General features: G+C 36.1%; 1 protein-coding gene across 2 annotated transcripts in view; it reads left to right on the top strand.

Moving 5' to 3' along the window:
- The window catches only part of ABCB11 (ATP binding cassette subfamily B member 11), a 115,945-nt gene that overhangs the window by 29,726 nt on the left and 61,454 nt on the right, over window positions 1–24,765 (top strand). For both annotated transcript variants that reach the window (XM_072612234.1, XM_072612235.1), the window contains exons 7-12: window positions 2,671–2,804; window positions 4,109–4,280; window positions 7,562–7,686; window positions 12,633–12,807; window positions 20,524–20,637; window positions 22,808–22,918. In XM_072612234.1, the coding sequence (XP_072468335.1) occupies window positions 2,671–2,804; window positions 4,109–4,280; window positions 7,562–7,686; window positions 12,633–12,807; window positions 20,524–20,637; window positions 22,808–22,918 (831 nt within the window). The remainder of the gene's footprint in view (window positions 1–2,670; window positions 2,805–4,108; window positions 4,281–7,561; window positions 7,687–12,632; window positions 12,808–20,523; window positions 20,638–22,807; window positions 22,919–24,765) is intronic.

The following is a 24,765-nucleotide window of genomic DNA, read 5'->3' as shown; positions in this document are numbered from 1 at the left end:
GCATAATAAGTGCCTGTTGACTGGCTAATTCAGACAAATGCACAAGCTGAAAGTCTGAGGTGGATTTATGATGACAGTGATCATTTCTTCTGGCTGCCCTGTTCTGTCTATTACATTCTTGATGATTAGAGACATAATAGGATGTGAGTCAATTCTTCCCAAATGCTAATTATTTTGCAAAAAACTTTAACCAATCCATAAAACTTATATTTCCAAAAGTCCTTTCCTTTTAAAATCTGTAAGTTTTTTTTTTAAGCTAACTATTCCTTTTCCTTTTCCTTTTCCTTCCTCTTGGTGCTCCTCCTTTCTACACACTGTATTCTTCCTTTCCTCCTTTTTCTAAGTTCCTGTTTGTTTCTCTTGAGCTACTTACTGTAACTGATACTGGGATTGAAGTGGCTCATGACAGAGAATTCAGACATTTTACTGATCTACCAGTTGGGAAACACTAGTGTGGAGGAAAGAGCTATGAACTAAGAGCCAGAAGTCCTTGGTTCTATTTGTCACTTCTGCAACTTATCAGCTTTAGGACCTTGGACAGGTCACAACTTCTGTGGATCTTAGTTAACTAACCTGTACGTAGGAGGGTGAAGAAGGTAATGTTTAATTTATAAGATTGTTATGAATAACAAAATAAGGTAATACATACTATGTAAATGGTCAAAGGCTGTCAGAGAACAAGGTATTATTGGACAACTATATACTCAGCTGAGCTGGACTGGGGTCCTTTCGTGTGGGAATCAAAGAAAAGTATCCTTTTTGTTCTTTCATTGTTCAACTTGTTCATTTGTTTCCTATCTAATCTGCTCACTTTTAGAATGTTAAGATGCTCCCTTTAGGCCATGTCAAAAATGTCCACTATGTAACGCTCGAATTTGTTCAAAGTTATTTCCATTTTTAACCAGTTTCTTAAGGAGACTGTATTATGGTGGTAACTCTTAGACCTCATTTGGGAATAACTATTACTATGATAATAGCTAGCATTTACATAGAGCTTTAAAGTTTCCAAAATGCCATACAAATATTACCTTATTTGATCCTCACAATAACCCTGTGAGGTGAGGTAGTTGCTGTTTTTATCTCCATTTTACTGATGAATAAGCTGAGGCTAGAGAAGGTTAAGTGACTTGCCTATGGTCACAGAGAGTATCTGAATTTGAATTTGAACTCAGGACTTCCTGACTCCAAGTCTAGCACTCTGTTCAGTGTGCCTCCTCTCAGCGCGATTTGGAGAATTAAGAATTCCTTTGTTTCCTTCCCATAATGTAGAGCTAGAAGAAATCATTTCGTTTACCTCTCCTATTTTACATGAGGGGAAACTGAGGCTCAGGAGATAAGAGGACTTGCCCAAGGTTGTATAGGTAGGAACATCAAAGGCAGCATTTGAAGCAGGGGCTTCAGAGCTAGTAGCACTATTCCTTTCTGCAACACGCCAGTGAAGTTTTGATGGTGGTAGATTAGTGCCATATTTCACTCAAAATCTGACTGCAGTTCAGTGGGAAAGGAGATTCTCTTTGTTCTGTATTAGACATGATACCCTCCACAGAGCCATGACCCAGCTTTTGCCAGTCTTTTCTGCAGAAAAGATTGCCTCAGAGTAATACATTAAAATTAAACTTTGTTTCCTCCGCTTTCTAACAAAACTGCCTTTTCATCCCTTGAAATTTGATGGATCTAAGGAGCATTGTAACTGTAACTCTCATCCTTAACATGGACCTCTTTGGAAGTCTGGTGAAACCTGTGGACCCTTTTTCAGAATAATGCTTTTAAATGCACAAAATAAAATGTACAGGAGTATCAAGGAAACCAATTTTATCTAAATAAAAATGCAGTTTTCCTCTCCAGGTTCACAGGTGCCCTGAAATCTATCCACAGACCCTCCACATTCATCTTCCAGGTATCTACTTGACCCATTTTGCAAAACAATTTTTTGGCTGCTTTTTTGTGGGAGAAACATTAAATTCATTGCTGACTTAGGACTTCCAGAGATAAAGTTATTCTTGTCAGAATGAATCAACTTATTTCTCCCTTTATAGCTCAGTGGGAGTGTAATACCATGCCCTGCTTTGCCGTGGAATAAAGAAAAACCCTCCCACTCCTTTCTCATTCTTTGCTCATATCACTTTTGCCTGGTTTGACCTAAGACTCATTGACTATTAGCCAGCAATCTATTCCTGAAGACTGATGTGAGGCTTCTGTGCACATTCAAAAAAGAGACAAATACAAGTGACATAGAGTGCTAGGGAATTATGGTTAATCTCTGTAGGACAAGAAGGCAAAACATCTAAATTTGAATCCTAGCTCCATCAATTACCTCAGTGACCTTGGGCATTAAATTTCTCCGAGTTTCAGTTTCCTTATTGGTTAAATGAAGGGTTGTACAAGATGATGTCTATTATTCCTTCTGGCTCTACATCCTATGACCACCCCTCCCCCACCAAAAAAAACCCAAACCCAATACCCTGGAGACAGCTCCTACGACCTATGAGAACTAAGTAACCAGATTCAGAGCCAGCCACTCATTCTAAAGCACAGTATCTGGCAAATTCTCCCTCTTCTTTCTCTCTCAATGCTATTTTGAAAGTCTTTTCTTATTAGAATATAAAATGAAATTTGTTGGAATGGAATTTTAATATTATCACACTAAAAACCTCTATTACTTTTTCCCAGATAAGTTTTTGGGTAATTGCTGCAGCTCATCAGATACAGAAAATAAGACAAGTTTACTTTAGGAAAGTAATGAGAATGGAAATAGGCTGGTTTGATTGCAATTCAGTGGGAGAACTGAATACCAGAATCTCAGAGTAAGTAGACCAGTAGCACAATGTTTCAAAATATAAATGTCATTATATGTCACAACCTAAGTATTTACTGAAGAATAGGATATTACTCAACACATGTTATACACACATACATGTCTATATATGTACTTTTGGAATACACATGCATATATGCAAATACAGACCTACCTTTAGGACAACATATATGTAAATGTATACTTTTGGAATGTCACCTATACACACATTTGTATAAGTGTGTGTGTGTGTGTATACACACAAATACACACATATATAATATATGAAGCCACTAAAGTTTAAACCTACACTAAGAATTTTGGAATACCTTGTTTATATTTATATATCTCTATATGTTTACAATCTAGATGATACATTGAAATAATTTCTTCTATGATTTTTCTGATGTGTATAATCTTCAAAATGATTCTTCCTTAAAGGGGTATTTTTATGTTCTATACATTGTTAATTATGATAATTATACAATCACAAATGGAAAACTTGCTATAGCCTCTGGCGATGATCAAAACCTTAGGACATTGGTATTATGAGAAAGAGACTTAGGTTACTTAAGCCTGAGGAAGAAGAAGAGAAAACTGAGGGAGAATAGGATGCAACATGGAGATAAAATGGGAACTTGTTAGCTCATCTACATGGAGGATCATTCTGGGACCTAAAAGCAGCCTGGAAAAGGAGTGGTTGAAAATGGAAATCACCAATACTGGTCTGCAGCTATTGGCGGGCAGGGAACTTCTTGAGAAAGTCATAATAGGGCAGGTTTAGCAAATTGAACTGGATTTTTAAATCCTACCATGTTAACCCCTGTAGATAGAGTTTTTGTGAGAATTTCCAAGAACATGAAATGTTTGATAGCCAGTTATATTACACATTCCCTATTAAAAGAAAGAACCAGGCTATAAAATAGAGCTCCTTCTTTGTAAATCTGTTAAAAAAAAATGCAGACCAATCTGTGACTGACAGATAAGAGAAAATCTTATGTGGTAATAATAGGATGGATTCAATGACTTCCTAAGAAGTCCTTCAGCACATATATCTTATTCTCCTGTGTTTGAGTAGGATCATAGGATCACAGATGTGGGGTTGAAAATGAACTTAAAAGTCAGCTAGTTCAAACCTTGCTCTCATTTTATAGATGAGAAAACCAAGGCATTAGTTATATGTAATTATAAGGTATTTTACTAGTGTATAGCAGAAGGGGACTCATTAACTGAAAATGAATGAAAAACATCTGAAAATGTCATTTCAATGGGTATAACTCAGTTTTTTGAAATCACAGCATTTCTTGTTTGCAGCGATATTAATAAAATCAACGATGCCATTGCTGATCAGGTCGCCATCTTTATCCAGCGCATGACCACTTGTGTTTTTGGATTCCTGTTGGGGTTTTACCAAGGCTGGAAATTGACTTTGGTTATGATTTCAGTCAGTCCTCTTCTTGGAGTAGGAGCAGCAGTCATTGGCATGGTAAGAGTGCCTTTTGGGGATTCATCCAACTTCAGAAAGAAATTGACTTCAGAAGTGTGGCTGAAAGTCTGCACAGGATTGGCTTTTCTCAAGAGTGTCATCACAGTGAGCATTATTCCTATCAGTTGTCAGCGGTGGTGTTATAAGCATAGGGAAATAGCAATGAAATAGGGAAATATCAGGGGAAAAAATACTTCCAAATGTAATAGTGTCTCTACCAAATAATCAGTGTAGTCAACTACCCTCAGTGAGAGCATGGTGCCTCACTAAGCCATCTTGGGACTTCTTTCTGTCTAGCACAAGGTATAGCACATAGCACTTAACAAACAGCAGTCATGATGAAGTTGATGACAATTCACATTCATAGAGCATTTTTAGTTTACAAAGCACTTTCCTTCCAATACCTTTGAAACAGGCAATACACACATCATTAGCCCCATTTTACAGATGTTTGTGGGTTGGTGTAGTTCTAGTCACTATAGGTGTTCTAGGAGAAGGAAGCATAAGTGTAGGAAGCTAGGGGACTATTGAAATAAATAAACTTAATGACCATGAGCACTCATTATTTTTTAAAATCCATATGAGAAGAAACTCATATTAGAGCAAAATGACAAACTGGATATCTCCTGAACTCAAGCAAAGAGGAAATGTATAATCAAATATATATTGTATTCCGTTCAAGACTAAGAATAGACTTCACTTAAAAACTGCAAACAGATTCATAGATCTTTTCACAAGCTGACATCAATAACCACAGCTAAATTATCAATCAGAACTAATTGGCAAGGCATATGACACAACATTTTCCTAATAGCATGAGGGAGGTAATAAGCATTTATTAAGTGCAAGCACTTTAGACTTTATTTGATCCTCAACAGCCCTGTGAGGTAGGTGTTATTGTTATTTCTATTTTACAGTAGAGGAAACTAAAGCAGACAGAGGATAAGTATATTCCTCCAAGTCATACAGCTGAGGCTAGATTTGAATTCAGGTCTTCCTAATTCCAATTCTAGTACTGTATCCATTGTACTATCTAGCTGCCTCAAAATGATATAATTAAAAGGTTAGATCAAGGATTCTTAGCTTTTTGTTTGTTTCATGGATCTATTTGATAGTCTGGTGAAACCTAGGGACTCCTCCACATAATGTCCTTCAATGCATAAAACAAAATACATAGGATTGTAGAGGAAACCAATCATACTGAAATACTTGTTAAAATGTTTTTAAAAACCAAGTTCATATACCCTAAGTCAAGAGCTCTTAAGTTAGATGGTGTTATATTTAAATCATTTTGATATTTCAATAACTAAACTTTCTTGGATATAGTCCAAAATGGACCTTCCATGGACTACATTTCATCCTGTTGTGAATATTGCTATGCAATGTCCCTTACCCATGTCATTTTGTAACCATGGCCACAGCACTCTAATTTAGGCTCTCATTACCTCTTGCCTAGATTATTGCAACAGCCCCTTAGTTATTCTTGCTTACAGCCTCTCCCCATTGTTAATCCATTCTCTACTCAGCTGCCAAACTAATATTCCTAAAATATAAGTCTGACCACATGACTTCCCTACTCCTTATTGCCCCAAGGACAAAATACAGGCACACCTTATTTTATTGTTCTTCACTTTATTGGGTTTTGCAGATATCTCATTTTTACAAGTCGAAGGTTTGTGGCAATATTGTGGTGAGCAAATCTAAAGGTGCCATTTTTCTAACAGCATGTGCTCACCTTGTATCTCTTTGTCACATTTCAGTAAGTTTTGTAATACTCCAAACATCTTCATTACTATTATGTCTGTTATGGTGTACTGTGACCAATGAACTTTTATGTTACTATTATAATTGTTTTAGAGTGCCACAAACAACACCCATGTAGGATGGTGAACTTCATTGATAAATGTTGTATGTGTTCAGACTGCTCCATGGACTGAAAATTCCCTAATCTCTCTCCCTTTCCTCTGACCTTCCTGTTAACTGAGACACAACAGGCCAATTAATAACTCTACAATGGATTCTAGAAAAAGAAAGAGTCAATCTATTTGGAAAACTTCATTGTTGTTTTAACAAATTGCCACACTCCCCCAGCCTTCACCAACCACCACCCTGCTCAGTCAGCAGCCATCAACAACGAAGCAAGACCCACCCTCTATGCCCCACCTCCAGCAAAAAGATTATTGCTCACTGAGGGAGAAGATAATGGTTATCATTTTTTATCAATAAAAGTATTTTTAAATTAAAGTATTTTTAAATAATTAAATTTCTTTTGAGTTAGCACTATTGCACACTTAATAAACTACAGTATAGTGTAAACAACTTTCATATGCACTGGAAATCCAAAAAATTCATATGACTCACTTCATTGCGATACTTGCTTTATCGTGATAGTCTAGAATGAACCCATAATATCTCTGAGGTATACCCGTACATACTCCTGAGTTGACACTTTAAAGTCCTCCCCACTCTGGCTCCCACCTACCTTCCCAGACCTTCTGGCTGGTCCTAGAGCTCAGTATTCCATCTCTGTACTCTCTGCCTTGGTACTGGTTGTTGGCCATATGTACCTACACTATACTCCCTCCTGACCCTCACCGCTTAGAATCCTTGATTTTCTTCAAGGTACAACTCAGGTTTTGCTTCCTCTTTGAAATTTTCTCAGCTTCCCCCCATCTTCCCTTTGCTCATGTTCTTTCCCTCGTTCTATTTCCTTGTATTTACATCCCCCCAGGTAGAATGAAAACTTGTCTACTACAGGACTTATTGCACTGTTGTCTTTGCATCCTAAGAGACAGTCTAGGACCATTGTATTTGTCACTTAATAAATATTTGTCCTATTTGTCTAATCGAATTGAATCATCGTCATAGGAGGTAGCATTTAAATATCTTTAAGATTTGTAAAGTATTTAAAATATGTTAATTCATTAGTGATCTGATCAGCTAATAATAATGAATTCAATATACAAATAAATATGATCCTCACAACAACCCTGGGAGGTAGATGTTATCATTATCCCCATTTTCTCCATCTCATCCATAGGTGAGAAAACTGAGGCTAAGATAAATTAAATGACGTGCCCAGGGTCACATAGCTAGTAACCGTAGAAGGCAGGATGAAAGTCGTTTTCTCTTGATTTCAAGCAGACCGCTCTATCCACTCACTGCACAGTCTAGCTGCTTTCTCATACAGAGATCTATTTTAGTTTATTTAGTAAGAGAAGGTACCACAATGACAAATCAGCTGACCGTCTCTGGTTTTTCTCTCTTGCTTGTGCTTTCAGAGTGTGGCCAAACTCACGAGCAGAGAGTTGAAGGCGTATGCCAAAGCTGGATCTGTGGCTGATGAAGTTCTTTCCTCAATTAGAACAGTGGCTGCTTTTGGTGGTGAAAAGAAAGAGGTAGAAAGGTTGGTTTCTTTGTATTTTTTTACTATACACATCAAGTTTTTATTTTTAGCAGTCTCCATTGTCTTCACTATTATCTTAAATTAATCCCGTTATCTTAGTCACTAGTACACTGATGACAATTGTTTCAAAGTATTCAACAGAAGACAAGAAAACGCACAACAGAGAATGCCTTCTACAAACTGGTTCCAATCTATATTTTCAGTGTTATTTTACATTGTGCCCTTTCATCCACTCTGTGTTCCATACATTTGGAATCACCAATCACTTCTTTTCCCTGAAACTCCACATTCTATCCTGGGCCTCCACAAGACAGTCTCCATGCTTGAAATTCACTCCTTCCTAATTTCCACCTTTCAGAATTCCTAGGGTTCCTTTGCAGTATCTAAAGCCTTTCCTGGATCCCCACATTAATTTCCACCTTAGCTATGGTTAAAAATATCCATCTCTTTTTACACTTTTGAAGGAGAGTGTTGTTTTATCTTCATTCTTTTGGACTCCAGGTTTATCTTGTGTTGATCAGAGTTCTAATGTTTTTAGAAGTTGTTTTTCCTCTATAATGCTGTTTTCATAGTATAAATTGTTTTCCTAGTTCTGCTTTATTTACTCTGCATCAATTCATGTAGGACTTTCCAGATTCCTTTAAAATTTTATCCATTTTATCATTTCTTATAGCATAATAATATCACATTACATTCTCATATGACAATTTTGTTTAATTATTTACCAATAAGTAAGTATTGCCTTAGTTTCTGGTTTTTGGCTAAAATAATTGCTAGTATAAATATTTTTGTACATATAGGTCCTTTTCCTCTTTCTGTGATCCTTTGGGGTATAGACCTGGTTGTAGTATGGCTGAATCAAGGGATATATATGTTCATTTTGATAATTTTATGGGCCTAGTTCCAAATTGCTTTCCAGAAAGGCTGGACCAATTCACAGTTCCACCAGCCATGTATTCATTTTCCTACAACCCCTCCAACATTTGTCATTTTCCTCTTTTGTTATCTTTACCAGCTTGGTAGGTATGAGACAGAACTTCAAAATTTCTTTAAATTGCATTTCTCTAAATATTAGTTATTTAGAGCATTTCACCCTTTACCCCCCACACCTGCGCCACCCATATGATTGTTGATGGGTTACACTTTTTCTTTGAAAACCATCTGTTCCTGTCCTTTGAAAACCTTTCACATCATATTGGGGGAGATTTGAATCAGTTCATTAGATATCTTAGAAATAAAAGGTTTATCAGAGAAACTTGTTGCAAAGAGTTTTTCCTCAGTTACCTGTTTTGCTTCTAATTTTTTACTGCAGTAGGTTTGTGCAAGAGCTTAAAAAAATTTCGTATAATCAAAATGATCCATTTTAATTTGTGTGATCTTATCATTTGTTAGTCACAAACTCTTCCATGAGCTAGAAATTCAAAAGATGATTTGTTCCTTTTCTCCTCTAATTTGTTTCTGAAGTGACCTTCTATACCTTAGTCATATATCCATTTGGAGCTTATCGTGATTTATATTGGGAGGTACTGAACTCACCCTAATTTTGATGTGGCTGCTGTCCAGTTTTCCCAGGAGTTTTTGTCAAACAGTCCTTCCCCCAGTAACTTAGATCTTTTCATTTATCAAACATATTGTTCATTTTCCTCTCTGTGTTGTATATCTATTCAACTTATTGACTTCTTTTTATCCTAACCAGTACCAAATACTGGTACCTTGCATTGAAGAGAAGGCACTTCATATGTGTTTGCTGACTTACAAAGAATTATAAACTTATAGAATCTAAGAGCTGGAAAGAATCCCAAAGGATAGCCTCTTGAACAAAAATCTCCCCTAAAGCATACACAACAAATAATCACTCAGGCTCTGTTAAAAGATCTCTAGGGGGGAAGAACCCTCTTAATCTTTCCTTTCAGACTTTCTCTGCAATGTCCCAGAAAACTCTTCACCCTGAAATCTCACTTGAGCCCCCACTTTACCCAATGGAAATACCCTCTGCCCCTATGATCCCTCCTTCTTATTGGCTGGTTCTTCCCAGAACCTCCATTTAAAGAAAGATGCCCAGGTCATCCACCATATCCTTATTCCTCTCCAGGATGCAATCCTGACTCTCCTCCTGCCCTCTCTCTACAACACTTTCCCTCCCTTTATCCTTCTCCTTCTTCTGCCTTCCTCTTCTCAGATTCCTTGCAAACTCTATGAATATAGGAGCTGTCTTTCTCTCTATTTGTATTTTGTATTCCTAGCACTTAGCTCTGTTTCTGACACATAGTAAGTACTTAATAAATTCTTGTTGACTAGAGGAACCCAGTACCTCCCAGGGTAGTATATTCTACTTTTTGAGAGCTGTAATTATTAGAAAGCTTTTCCTTTTATCTGCCCTAGTTTTACCTTTTATGGCCAGGCAAATCAAGTTGAAATCATTTTCTACAAGGCAGATGTTCAAATACTTGAATGTAACTATCATTTTCCCTTATTTTCTCTTCTCTACCCTAAATATTCCTATTTCTTTCAACTAGTCATCATAGGGTGAGATCTCCAGGCTTTCACAATCTTGGCTGTCCTCCTCTGAACACTTTATCAACAAATCTTATCTAAATTCTTCTTAGACTATGGCATCCAGAATAAAATTATTCCATTATTCATTATTCCATATGAGGTCTGACCAGGAAAGAATGTAGCAGGACTATTACTTCTTAAGATGGAATTAGCTTTCCAAGGCTGCCATTTTTCACTGTTCATTCATATTGAGCTTGAAGTTCATTAAAATCCCTAGATCTTTTTTAGATGGACTGCTTTCTAAACACAAATTCCCTATCTTCTAAAATGGATTTTTGAACCCAAATTTAAGGCTTTATATCTATCTCTATTACATTTCATTTTATTTGATCTAGCCCAGTGATACCAAACTCAAGTAGAAAACTGGTTTGTAGCACTAGGGAGGATGGTAGGCTGCAGGTGTCTGTAGGCTTCATGTTGGACACTTCTCTTCTAGCTTATCAAGATCTGTTGAATTCTTGTGCTGTTGTGTGTCAGCCATCTTCAAAGCTTTGTATTGCCTAGAAAACTGATAAACATGCCATCTCTACCTTTATACAAATTATTGACAAGGGCCATCCAAGATTCAAAGAGTCCTCCATGGGAAATGTCATTCCAAGTTCTTAATGAACTATTAATAACTATCCTTTGGGTCCAGACATTCATACAGTTCTGACTCCATCTAAGTGCATTTTTGTCTCTACCACATCACTCTATCCTTTTCACAAGAATGGCATGAGAGACAGATATCAAATGCTTTGCCAAAATCCAGGGAGATATGTCTATTAATATTTATAGAATCTACAAGTCCAGAAACCATTTCAAAAAAGGAAACCTGGCCTGACTTATTTTTGATATAGCCATATCACCTCATTAAAAGCTTTTCCTAGATGTTCAAAAAGCATCCCTTTAATAATATGTCATAGAATTGTACTAGGAGTTACTGTCAAGTTCGCTGGTCTATATAGATTCAGCATTTTTTTCTTTTTTAAAAAATCAGAACATTTGCCCTTCCTCAATCCTGAATTGAATGACCTAAATAGTTCATTAAGCACCATACATAAAAGTCAGATGACTTTTAATAATGTGGGCTTTAAATATATATATACATATATATATATATATTTTTTAAAAAGAAATATAGATTCTGATTTGCTATGTCCCTCAGACTCTGGTGGCTATCCATATTAGACAAATGTTCTGCATAATATTAATTCTCAGTTTTCTGCTTTTAAATAAAACAATTGTACTTTCATGGGAATCTATATTTTATACTAGAATGCCACTGACATTTTGAGTTTTTGACATAGTCTTCACTTTGGTAGGTGAAACTCAGCATGAGTATGCTGAAGATTGTAACTCCAAAGACTAAGTCTGCTTATAAACAATGAAAGTAAATGCCTGTGACCCAACAATCAAAGAATAAGTTATAATTTCATAAAATTGCCACCAACTTGAGGGAAACATTTTTTTCTCTCTTACAGAATGCAGTGTGATCATACCATTTAGCCTAGGCCATTACTGAATACACCAATTCAATAAGAAAATAAGCTTTAAAGGACCTCCAAAAGTCCCCCTGCCTCTTCTGATAGGCAACATGTTGTAGTGGAAACACTACCAAATTTGGAGGCAATGGACGTAGTTCAAAGTCTGGCTTTGCCACTTAGAACCTCTGGGACCTTGAATCAATCACTTAACTGCCCTGGGGCTTCATTTCTTCATCTATAAAGGTTAGATTGGGTAATCTTTGAGATCCTTTCCAGCCTTAAAGCTATAATCTTAATATTTTAAGATGTTGAACTGCACACCATCAGCAGTCTGCAAGAATCAATATTTATAGAACTGTGGAATATTAGATTTGCAAGATCCTTCCAAGGACATATAGTCCAGACCTTACGGAAGTACAAATACTTCTCTAAACTTGTCTTTTCCTTGATAGCTGTTAATTATTTTATTGTTAACAACAAATAGAAGCCATATTTTAATGCCATATTGCCCTGCAAATAAGCTGAGTATCTAAAGTGAGATCACTTTGGGGATAAAAAAAGTACATAGAAATACACTAATAAATATTATCAGTTATAGACCATCCTTTGATTTTATACAAACCAGATTTGAGTGGGGAGGGAGGAGGTATGTTATCCAAAGACTCTTGGAACTTAAGCTCAGTAGGTTTGCTTATTTCTAAATTCTCAAGTTCACTAAAAAGAAAACATGTAGAAAAGCAGCCACAGAATGCCTCAGGGTGGATGATTAAAATTATAGATCACAATCCAGAAACACCATGATGTTGTGACTCTTTTGAGGGGTGAGAGGTATGTTCTATGACATTGGGATAGGAAATAATTTTCCAACCATATATTCTCAATAATTGTGAAACAAGACCGTTTTTCTTTGTTCTTCCCTCACAGGTATGAGAAAAATCTTGTGTTTGCCCAGCGCTGGGGGATTCGAAAAGGGATAATAATGGGATTATTTACTGGATATATGTGGTGCATCATTTTCATGAGTTATTCATTAGCTTTCTGGTATGGCTCGAAACTTGTCCTTGATGAAGGCGAATATACACCAGGAGTTCTTCTACAGGTACTTTTGAGTCCAGTGACACTTCATTTCATTTTGGGCTAGTTTCTCAGGAAAATCTGCTATTTATTCCCTTAGTTTCCAAGCAAGGAAAGCATCATTGATTTGATAGTGTTTAATTTTGTGCATTTGCAGAGCCAAAATATGCCTCTTCATTTTATGGGGAATGATCTTGAATTGATTGGATCAAAGTTTAATGATTTGTAATTAGCCAGAGTTTTTATAGCTATAAAACAATGGTTGTTTGAGTGCAGCCCAGGAGATAATATGCTATGAAAATAAAAAGCCAGCCATGCCCTCAGCTGAAAATTAGCTGACTCATATAGTTGTATTATAGTATACACGAGTAGGCATAATTGTGCAACAAAATAGTATATTAAATATTGGGCCAATGATATCCTCAACTGATCAGGTAATGTAAACATGTATTAATGACCATATAGAACTTCTAAAGAAAGTTCTATATTGACTGAATTTCATAATACATTGGAAGTTGCCCTTTCTATAGTAACATCAATGAAGTTGTCCAAAGATTACTAAGAGGTAGGGGGAGACAGTTCAACTGGGTACTGATTATTACAAATAATGAGTCTCCTGAAGTGGTCACACTATTCAAATTTGCATGGCATATTTCCATTGTTCTGGGACCAATGAGCCTATCTTTCAGAAATATATTAAATAGTGTGAATTTGAATAAATGCAACCTAATCTGGAATTCACTATTTGCTCTAATTTGTACCTAGCTATAGATCTTTGTTAAGGACTTCATAGAGCCAAATCAAGTAAAATACCATCCTTACCTAAAAATACTCAGCATATATAGATTCCGAGAGGAAAAAAAAATCAAACTGCTTTGAACCAGAAACAGATTAGTTGGAAACAGAAGCATAGGACTTATTGTTTTGCTATACTCACACTGTAGCAGAAAAGTGAACATAATTTTAACAGGTTTCATTATGTACCTGAATCCAAAGTTTCTGATCTATATTATTTGCAGTAACAGATATATAGTAGACTGATAAGGTCATTAAGCTTCTCCACTTGAAGAACATATGAATGAACCATTTATCTACTGATTCTTAAACAATATAAGCAGCTCCCTCCACAATTGACCCCATTTGATATTTACTTAGGAAAAACACGATCAGTATCTCTGGCATTAACACTGTTCTCTATAGGAGATTTCTCCTGTATTGACTTATTCCTTCTGCATCTAGTGTTCTAATTGCTTATTGTTAACCTCTCACTCTTAATTTTTTCCACCTTCCTGTTACTGCCTTTTAAGCCCTTGTGATATTGGTTTGAGGGGGAGGGTGGAGAAGATAGGTATAACATGCTATAAGCTATGTTATCTAGCAGTAAACAGAGTTCAAATCCTGCCTCAGATACTTGTTAATCTTGTGGCCCTGGAAAAGTCATTTAACTTCCATCTGCCTATCATTATTCATAGCACCTACCTTAGTAACTTAGGTTGTGTGAAGATCAAATGAAATAATGCATGCTAAACCTTAAATCATTACATAATGATGATGATGGTCAGAGATATCTATTAATATTATCTCTAATTTTGTCAGTTATGAATAGACAATTGTATTATATGAAAATTAATAAAAAGATAGTATTAAAATCAAATCAAGCTTTGAACAAAATTAATCTAAAAAGCTTCATGATATTCAGAATCATCAGGGGCTCATAGATTAGAGCTGCAAGACATGTTTGTTGTCATCTAATTCAACCCTCCTCATTTTACTGGTAAAGATACTAAAACATAAAATGTGTGATGACTTGCTCAATGGTGCATGGCTTGTACTTGGAAACCCAGGTCCTGTGATTCTGAATCTAATGCTTTTTCCATAATGCTCTCACTATTGCTTTTACATGGTCAAATCAAATGTTTTGGGGGTTGCGGAACTGAAGGAAACAGCAACTGAGTGAGATAGGAAACTTCTCTAATGACCCTCCGAAGACCCGCTGTACCTTTAACTCTGGGGGAACCAGTCTCTTCAGTCTCTTCTCTTTCACCAGAAAGGCATATCCAAACTCACTGTTTTCTTGATTTTAGGGTCACAAACTCTCCCTTCTCTTCCTTTTGTTAAACTAAAGCCCCCATCTTCTTTTTTTATTCAACTCCCATTTCCTTGGTTTGGATTAAGCAGAATCCAAGCTTTACCATCTCTATTTCTTTTTGAAGTGTCTCAGGAATGTTGACTTTTTAATGCAAACAAATCTCTAACTGGTGAAATTGCTAGGAGGTAGGGAGAGAGGAAGTAGAGGCTTTAGAAAATAAATGAAAGCTAGATTGGTTTCTGGAGGAAGGGGAATCTGCTCAAAATAGCATTGCAAAGTGAAGTTTGTCTTTGGCAAGGTCTTACCTCCCTTTTAGCCCCTCTCTTCCTTATATCCCCTCTTATCTGTCCCTTAGGAGCCCAGTGAACTCATGTTGCCTTGAGGAGGTTAAGCAAGGTCCCTCCATTACAGTATTTCATCCAGTTCTGATTTTCTCACAATGTCTCATGCCCCCAAAACTGCTATTTCCCCTAACCTAATCTCACACCAACCCCCAATAAATACTCACATTCCTTTGGTGTAGATTATAGCAGTTGGGAAGCATTTTTAAGAAATATGTTATAGTTGGACATGGTGGCACACAGCTGTAATCTCCGGTACTAGAGAAGTGAAAGTTTTTCCAAACTGCAGTGGGGCAAGTCTTGACTAGCTAAGTCAGGCACTAATTTAGTGAGCTCTGGAGAATGAGCCAGGCTGCCTCTAAGCAGGGTCAAACTCAACCAGGACAGAAATGGCACAGATCAAAGATTTAGGAGCTGATCATTAGAAAGATTGGACTTGTGTGTGGTCATTGCACGTCTAGCCTGGACAAGATAGGGAGATTTAGTCTCAAAAAACCAGGCCTTTCAAACTCCTAGACCTTTTCCATAGAAGTAGTTGTTTAGCCATGATTCCTAATTCTACATTTACAAATTTAATTTTTTGAACCCAAATTTAGATCTTAACATTTATCTCTATCTTATTCAAATCAGACCATCATTCTAGAGTGCTCAGAGCTTCCTCACTCCAGACTTGTACATGCAATATGTTAGCTCTTTCTCTAATATTCATGTCCTGTGTAAACTTTCAAGGATGTGCCGCCATCCCAGTCACTGATGAAAACATTGAACTGTACACTACCAAGGACAGGTTTCTGTGTCACTCCACTAGAGATTTCCCTCCAAGTTGGCATTGATCAACTAACGGTTCTTGAGTTTAATCATTAAACCCATTTCAAATCCATTTAAAAGTAAAACTATGTAGGTTATATCTCTCTTTATTCCTAACTGCTAAACACTGTCACATAATTTGAAATCTGAGTATATATCTTAATATAATATATGTGTATCTATGTCTCAGTATTATTTCCTAGATCTAGCTATCTAGCTGTCTTGTAAAAAAAAAAAGAAATTTAATTAATTTTATAGAATTTATTCTTGGTAAAGCCATGCTGGCTTTCAATAAACATACATCCAATACTCAAATAAACCTGTGATCTTACTAATATGGGTATCCCTTCTACCAATATAGATTGGACTTCATCCATGGCTTCCCTTTCTGTATTACCCTTGAATAAATCATCTACTAAATCTAATGGTGGGGGTTCCCAATGTTGTGGGGATATTGATCATGTTCTTTTGACATTATAAAAATACCAAAAGAACTCACTGCTCTTGAAGGACAATTTCTTAAAAAATCCTAGTCCTATTCTCAGACAGTATTTTTCTAGCCAACTGTTCATTTTATATAAATTTATTTCTCATCTGACTCCCTTACTTTCAATTGGAAATAAAGATAGAGACATGCTTCCCTGCCTCCACTCCCTACCAAAGTCTTCAGTTATTTCCCCTTCTTCCTCCTGTTTAATAATGCTTATTAAGTTCCTTCTGGAGCATCATTTGTACAAAGATGATTCACCAGAATTCTTGGGTTTCTAATGTCACTTGCCCCCAATAATGCCTATGTAGCCACGACTACCTTTATGCTAAAACTGAATGAAAAAGAAAGGAGCTGAGAAAGCCTGAGTTGGAACTGAAGTCATAAATTAGCCATTATTCCCATGTCTAGTCAATTTCTTTAACTAGTCAAAAGATGCTGAGTTCTCTCTCATCTTTGAAAAAAAATGCTTCCTTTGAATCTGCCACCTCCTCAAGCTGTCATCATATATCTGTCCTCCCCTTCACTCTTAATTATTTAGAAAGAGTAGTTTATTCTGACTTCTTCAGCCACACTACTTATTCATGCCTTAAAACCTGGAAATTTGACTTCTGACTATTGAAATTCTCCCTCCAAAATCGTTAAAACTCTTAATTGACAAATCCACTGGTTTTTCTCAGTATTTATCCATGAGTTCCCTGAAACTTACAAATTATAGACCATCCAATCCTAGATAATCTCTCTTCCCTTGGCTTTCTGGTTCTTCTCCTGTCTATCTGACTATTCCTTTTTGGTTTGCCTCCATGGCTCATCATCCTTTCCCCATCTCTAAGTGCGGCTTTTGTTTAAGGTCCTTTCCTCATCCCCTTTCTCTCCTCTCTATAATATCTCCTTTGGTGAATTCATTTGCTCCCATGAGTTCAATGATCACCACTATGCAAGAGGGTGGTATGCTCTCCATATTCAGTCTTACCTCTTCAATTGCTTGCTGAACATCTCTCTACATACTGGCACTTCAAACTCCACATATCCAGAGTTGAATTTACCATTCCACAAAAGCCTGTGCCACCTTCCTAATTCCCTATTTCTTCTGAGGGAACCAGTAGTCTTCTAGTTACCCATGGGTGAATTCTTGGAGTCATTTTTTATGCTTTTCTCTCCCTCAACCCCACATCTACTCAGTTGCCAAGTCTTTGACAGATGAAAAAGCATTTATTAAGCAACAACTAATTGCTAAACACTAGGTTAATTCTTATTGATTTTTCCTCCAAAATATCTCTCATATACTTTCCTTCTATTCCATTCATATTGAAACTAGTCTAGTTTATGGTCCCATTATTTCTCATCTGGACTATTACTATAATGACCTCCTAATTTGTCTCTTTACCTCTATTCTTGCCCCTCTCAATCCACCTTCTACCCTCCATCTTGTTAACCCACAGACCTAATCATGTTGCTCTCTTACTCAAGAACCCTTAGAGCAGAATATCTTAATTTGGAGTCAGTGAACTTAAAAGAAACTTTTTTATAACTCTATTTCAACATGATGGATTTTTTTCTTAATTTTAGGCCTTTTTATTTTATGCAGTTAAAAGCATTATCCTGAAGAAGGATCCATAGAGTTCAATAGATTATCAAAGGGGTCCATGGCACAAAAAGCTAAGAATTCTTCTTTTCTATAAGATAACATACAAATTCCTCAGTCTGGAATTTAGTTTTTTCCCAGCTTACTGTTTCAGCCTTGTTTTACCTTATTCTCCTTCACACACTCTATGATTTAGCCAAACTGGAATACCCTTCTACATCCCACCTCAGTGTATTTGCCCAGGTTGTCTCTTTTTCCAGAACATCCTTTCCCATCTTTACCTATTGAAATTCTCTTCCTTTAATGGTAAGCTCAGGTGATGAAGTTCCCTCTTCCCCCAGAGAAGAAGGATGGCCGAGTGGAAAGTGGGATAGCACTAGATTTCTAGTCAACAGAATTCAAATCCTAGCCTTTTTAGTAACTATCTTAGTAACGTTAAGCAAACCACCTAACTTTTCTGGTTCTTGTTTCCCTCACTGGTAAAATGAAAGGAGCTGATTGGATTATTTATAAAGACCATTCCAAATATAAAAAAGTACTTGTAGGTTATTCAAATTTTCCAAGGGTACCTAATCTTTGTCCCAATCATGAGCTAGATTGTACTAAGCTTATTTGTGTAGACCTAGCACTGGACTTTGAGTGAAGCAGGCTGAGGTTCAAGTCCATTTTCTGATATTCAGTAGCTATGTGACCAAGGATGAAGCATTTCTATGAGCCTCCATTTTAGTTATCTGAAAAATGGGGGTGATAGCACCTAGCTTAATGAGAATTTTGTGAGAATTAGATAAGATGATGTATTTAAAAGCACATTACAAACCATATGTACCCTTTTCCCCAGTGGAGTACAAACTCCCTAAGGAGGAACTGTGGTGCTGTTTCTTGTATCACTAGTGCCTAGGTCAGTACTATTGCATGCAGAAATTTAGTAAGTTTAAATACTGCTGCTAGGTTTATGCCTCAAAGAAATAAGAAAAAAAGTCTTATATATACAAAAATACCTAAAGTAAACTTTTTTTGTAGTGTCAAAAAACTGGAAATTAAAGGGATGGCCATCAATTGAAAAATGATCAAATAAGTTGTGGTATATGAATGTGATGGAATGCCATAGTTCTATAAGAAAGGAACAAATAGATTATTTTAGAGACATGAAAATATTTATATGAATAGGTAGCAAGTGAAGTAAGCAGGACCAGAAGGTCAACTTATGCCATAGACATCAATATTATAAAAATGAACAGTTTTGAAGATTTTTATAAACTGATGAAGAATTAAATGAGCAAACCAGGAGAATAATTTATACAATAACAACACCATTGTAAAGATAAACAGCTTTTAAAATTATATTTAAAATTATACAGAATCAATGCAATGACTATCAATGTTTCCAGAGGACCAAAAATTAAATATGCTAACCACCTCTTGATAGAGAATGAGAATGAGACATAAATATGTATATATATAATTACACATACATGTATGCATATATGCATGTGTATATATAGACCTATATAGAAACACATATATTTACATATAGCAAATGAAAGAATTTGTTTTATTTTACTATACATATATGTTACAAAGAATTTGTTTTTCTTTTATCCTTTTTTAGTGGGGATGGGGATAAGAGCGAGAGAAAATAGATTCTTATTAATTAAAAAAACTTAAAAATAGAGAAGTTGAGGGGCTACTACAGATGTGGAATACTGCACTGTATTGTTAGTCTTGCTTAATTGCTTTACTTTGTTGCAGAAGACCTCTAATGAAATGGAAATAATAAAGACATACGTGTTTATAATGTAAAAAGAAAATGCATCAATAAATTTTTTAAAAGAAAAAATAAATACCCACTGTATTGTAAAATAGATGTCAAACCTTAGTACCTTTTTTTGGGGGGGAGGATATAGTGAGAGAATGAATATCAAAATCTCTAGAGATGTTGCTAGATTATTGCAATGAATAAATTAATGTTAAATTGAACTGAATTTATTTGATTCCTTGCCTTACAAATTGCCTTTGTAGCAGTATTCATAAATATGAATTAAAGACCAAATCTTTCATAAGAATCATATTTTTAAAACCATTCATGTTGATAGCCAAATTAGTATCCCAGCATTCCAGAGAATGATACATCTATCTAGGCCCGGCATATCAGTCCCAGATGATCTCTGTCAGAGGCAACCTTATGAGACCTATTTTGTAAAAACAGTACTAAAGAAAGTTGTGAAATATTAGATGAAGAACAAGATATGCTCTTATAGTTTCCTATATTGTCTGTATAGAGGCTAGAATGCTTCTTTCAGACTGACAGGGCTAGGTATCACCAGTAGTCTTATAATCTTTAGTAATTATCTTAAGGATTTTTCAAAACTGTCGAAAAACTAAGTAAACATAAATTGATGAATAATTATTCTAATGTTTCTTTCACATTTCAGGTTTTCTTTGGAGTCTTGTTAGGAGCTTTAAACCTTGGTCAGGCATCACCTTGTCTGGAAGTTTTTGCCTCCGGGAGAGCTGCAGCTGCTAATATCTTTGACACAATAGACCGAGTATGTATTAACCAATTTACAGGCCATTCAGTTACTTTAAAACAAATACAATAGTAACCAATATTTATATATTGACACTGTGCTTTATATGTTATCTCATTCAGTCCTGTGGGACATGCTATCATCCCAATTTTACAAGTAGAGAAACTGAGGCCAGGAGAGGCTATGTGATTTACTCATGCTGATATATTTAGTGTCAGTCAGTCAAAAAGCATAGATTAAATATCTCCTCTGTGCCAGATATTATGTGCTGGGCATACAAAGAAAATAAAAATGAAAAAGAGCACAATAAAATAGTCCCTGCTCTCAGAATTCACAGTCTAATGGAGGAGACAGCATGCCAACAGCTAAGCACAAACAAGATTATATACAGAATAAATTAGAGATAAAGAAGGAAGGCACTAGAATTAAGAGGAACTGGGAAATGCTTCTCGCAGACATGAGATTTTAAATGGGACTTAAAGGAAGCCAGGAGGCAGAGACAGGGTAGGGACTGTATCCCTTTATATCCCTGGAACCTAGTACAATTTGGGATCTACTGCACTTAAGATGCCTATGACACATGCAGTCTGATGTATCCAATAGACAGATGAAGATGGAGACTGGAAGTCATGAAGGAGGTTAGGAGGGAATAAGGAGATCCAGGAATCATTTGTACAGAGATGATAATTGAATCCATGGGAGCTGATGAGATCACTACACGAAATAATACATAAGAAGAACGGAAGCATACCTAGGACGCAGCATTTGGAAATATCTACTGTCAGTAGGAGGGATCTGGGTGAAGATCCAGCAAAATTAGAAAGTGGTCAGACAGGTCAGAATGAGACAAGACTATAAAGGAAAAGAGCATGAGAAACAGTGTCAAAAGCTGCAGAGAGATCAAGATGGATGAGAATTGAGAAAATGTCATTAGATCTGAGTGATCTTTGGTAACTGGTATTAGCAGAGCTATAGCTGTCCTTCTCCTCTTCTTCCTATTTTAATTCTCTTTAATTGGCATGACCTGTCATGCACATGTGCATTTAGCATCTACTGTGTACAAAGCCTTGGCTAAGTGTTGGGGAAGACAAAAAAGAAAATTGTCACTGTAAATATAGATACAACTAACTAAAAAGCAATTTTAGTTGAACGATGGATTGAAAGCCAGACTTCAGAGAATGAGAGGAGAGGAAGTAGAAGGATGACCTCAAGGAGCTGAGTCTCCAAAAGACAAGAGATTTGCAACAATAGCTAGCAGAGATCAAGTGAGGTGGTTTGGTTTTGTTTTTTTTTTTGGATGATTGGAGAGATGTCGGCATATTTGTAGGCAATCTGGTAGCAACCAGTTGACAGGGAGAGATCTACTATCTTACTTGGTGCTCTCAAATGATTTGCTCAGTCAGGGTCACAGAGGTAATGTCTGAGGCAGAATTCAAACCTATGGATCCTCCTGACACTAAAACCAGCATCTTGAAGTATTGACATCTTCTTACTGAAGTAAGATTGAAGGAAAAAAAGAGGGGACTCATAACATTATCTACAGACCCCCGCCAGCATTTACTTAGGGACACTGAAGTTCAGTTCAGTTCAGTTCAGATAGAGAACTCCTGTATTTTTCTTTTTCTTTTTAAAACATTATTGATCTTATTTTTAACATTCATTTAAAAAATTCAATTCCAAATTCTTTCCCTTCCTCTAGCCCCTTCCCAAATCATTAAAAAGGCCAGCAAGATACCTATTATATATGTGAAGTCATGCAAAACATTTTCCTATTAGCCATGTTGCAAAAGAAAAGAAAGCAAGAAAAATAAAGTGAAGGAAAGTATGCTTCAGTCTGCATACACGAAACTCCAGTAGTTTACTGCTACACCACCATCAATAGTTGAGGTCAGGAAATAACACAGAATTAAAACGAAAGCAGTTAGTAGGTTACCCAGCCTGTGAGGGAAGAAACCTGGTAATGCTCCCTCTTTGGAGAATAGGGTCATCCAAGTGGACGTTCTTAGGGGCATAGTGTGGCTGGGCAAAACCAGAGATGAGTTCAGACCCAAAGGCACATGAGGGTGTTTGAAAGACTGCTGGACAGAGGATTTTTTTTTCAAATAGTAAACCCAAGTCAGTTCGAGGTTTGGGATAAACATCAAAACTCCCCCTTTTTGATCATTTAATCCTGACCATTCTGCTTCAGAAACCAATCATTGACTGTATGTCCGAAGATGGTTACAAGCTGGATAGAGTGAAGGGTGAAATTCAGTTCCACAATGTGACCTTCCATTATCCTTCCAGGCCGGAGGTCAAGGTAATTATCCTCTGGTGACAAATATTATGCATTAACATATTATAATCTTCTTGTTTGACTAATAATTTCTAAGAGCCCACAATAAGATTAGTTTCCTTGAATGAAGTCTGATTGTTTCTGGGAGTGGAATGATTTATTGGCAACTTTCTGGAAATGATTTTAAGATTGTGTAATTATTATCTCTGGTTACTCACAACACTCCTCTGTGTTCTCCATTCTCAGTACATGCCTTGGGTAGAACACTGACTGCCAGTATTTTGGGATCAGTCAAACCCCTGGAGATATTGCTGAAACTAGTCACGTAGGTCAGGTCATTCTATTGGCACATGACCATGTGAGGTAAACAGAGTTCAGAGCCAATGCAAGAAAAAAGCCTCATCTCTCTCAACTTCCTTGGGATTCCAGGAAACTGCCATTATACTGAGTTGCTGGGTGTGTGAGGTGGCCAAGAGATACATCTGCTTCCTGTCTTTGCTTTTTTTCTTGTAGGGCAGGTTCACAAGGGCTTCCAGGTCAGAAGTTCCATTGATGGGCACATGTCACTGAGTTACTACACTCCTGTAACCCAGATATGGGCATGGTCCAGCACCCTCTAATGAGAATTTCCCTGACCTTACACAGCAACAGTCTTCAAGGCAATGACCCTTCAAGGAAATCATTGTCTTTTCAATCCATACCATAGAAACTTGGCCTTTCTTTGTTACCAATAGAGCTCTGTGTACTTCTCCTCTTATCCCTATATTAAATTCTCTTTAATTGGCATGACCTAACATGCATATATGCATTTAGCACCTATTGTGTAAAAAACATTGGACTAGGTATTGGGGAAGGTAAAAAAAGAAATTATCACTATAGATACAAGTATAGATATAAGCATAGTTTATATGAACTACATAGAAATATATGCAACTGCCACCAGAGTCTGTAATATGCATGATATTGTTAGAATTGATAATATGAAAAGCTAAAAAGTTTGTTTTAATCTTGTGTGTAAATGGTGGTGCATATAAATAAATAATGATTAAAAATCAGATACCTGTGATAAAAAGCAACCTTACTATGATTTCTCAATAAATGCTTTCAAATCCAATAATTATATTTCTATTTAGATTTCTATCCTCATTTTTATTTAGATTGCTTATTTGTCTTTAAATAACATCTTCTTTGACCGAAGTTATTAGAGCAAGAACATATATAAAAATATACACACATATTTATCCATCTATGTATCTGTGTGTGTGTGTGTGTGTGTGTGTGTGTGTGTGTGTGAGGGTATGTGTATGTATTAGCTAGGATTATTTCTCTGGTATGAAAGTTGGTAAAATTTAACCATATTTTGAAATCCCAAAGCATTTTCACTTATTGAAAGCTGTAATCAGCTTTTTTTGTTTAATTTTATCCCCTAAATTTAAATTATTGGGTAAACATAAATGATCTTTGATCAAGATTTTGATCTTTAATGTAGACATTAACCATAATCTAATCTTAAAATGTTATATCATTTATGTATCATGCCTAAAGTACTCAAATTCCCTAAAATCTACTAACAAGCTGCAAATTAGGAGATTATGATTCTAGATCATTTGTCTTCTTAATGTTTTGTTAATTTTAAAAAAATGACTTCACCTCATTTTGAGACTTTGGCAGAACAGAATTGCTTTTTAAAAAAAAATTAATTACAAGCAACAACATAACTTAATACTTCACTGATCTAAACAAATATCCTTATGTACTAATAGCAGTCATCAGTTAAATAAGCAAGTAGATTAAATCCAAATGTGAACACTGGCACCATCCAGTGTCAGTGTGTGTGTGTGTGTGTGTGTGTGTGTGTGTGTGTGTGCGTG

The sequence above is a fragment of the Notamacropus eugenii genome, chromosome 5, assembly GCF_028372415.1.
Source record: "Notamacropus eugenii isolate mMacEug1 chromosome 5, mMacEug1.pri_v2, whole genome shotgun sequence".
NCBI lineage: Eukaryota > Metazoa > Chordata > Mammalia > Diprotodontia > Macropodidae > Notamacropus > Notamacropus eugenii.
This window is presented reverse-complemented; position numbering and strand designations above follow the sequence as displayed.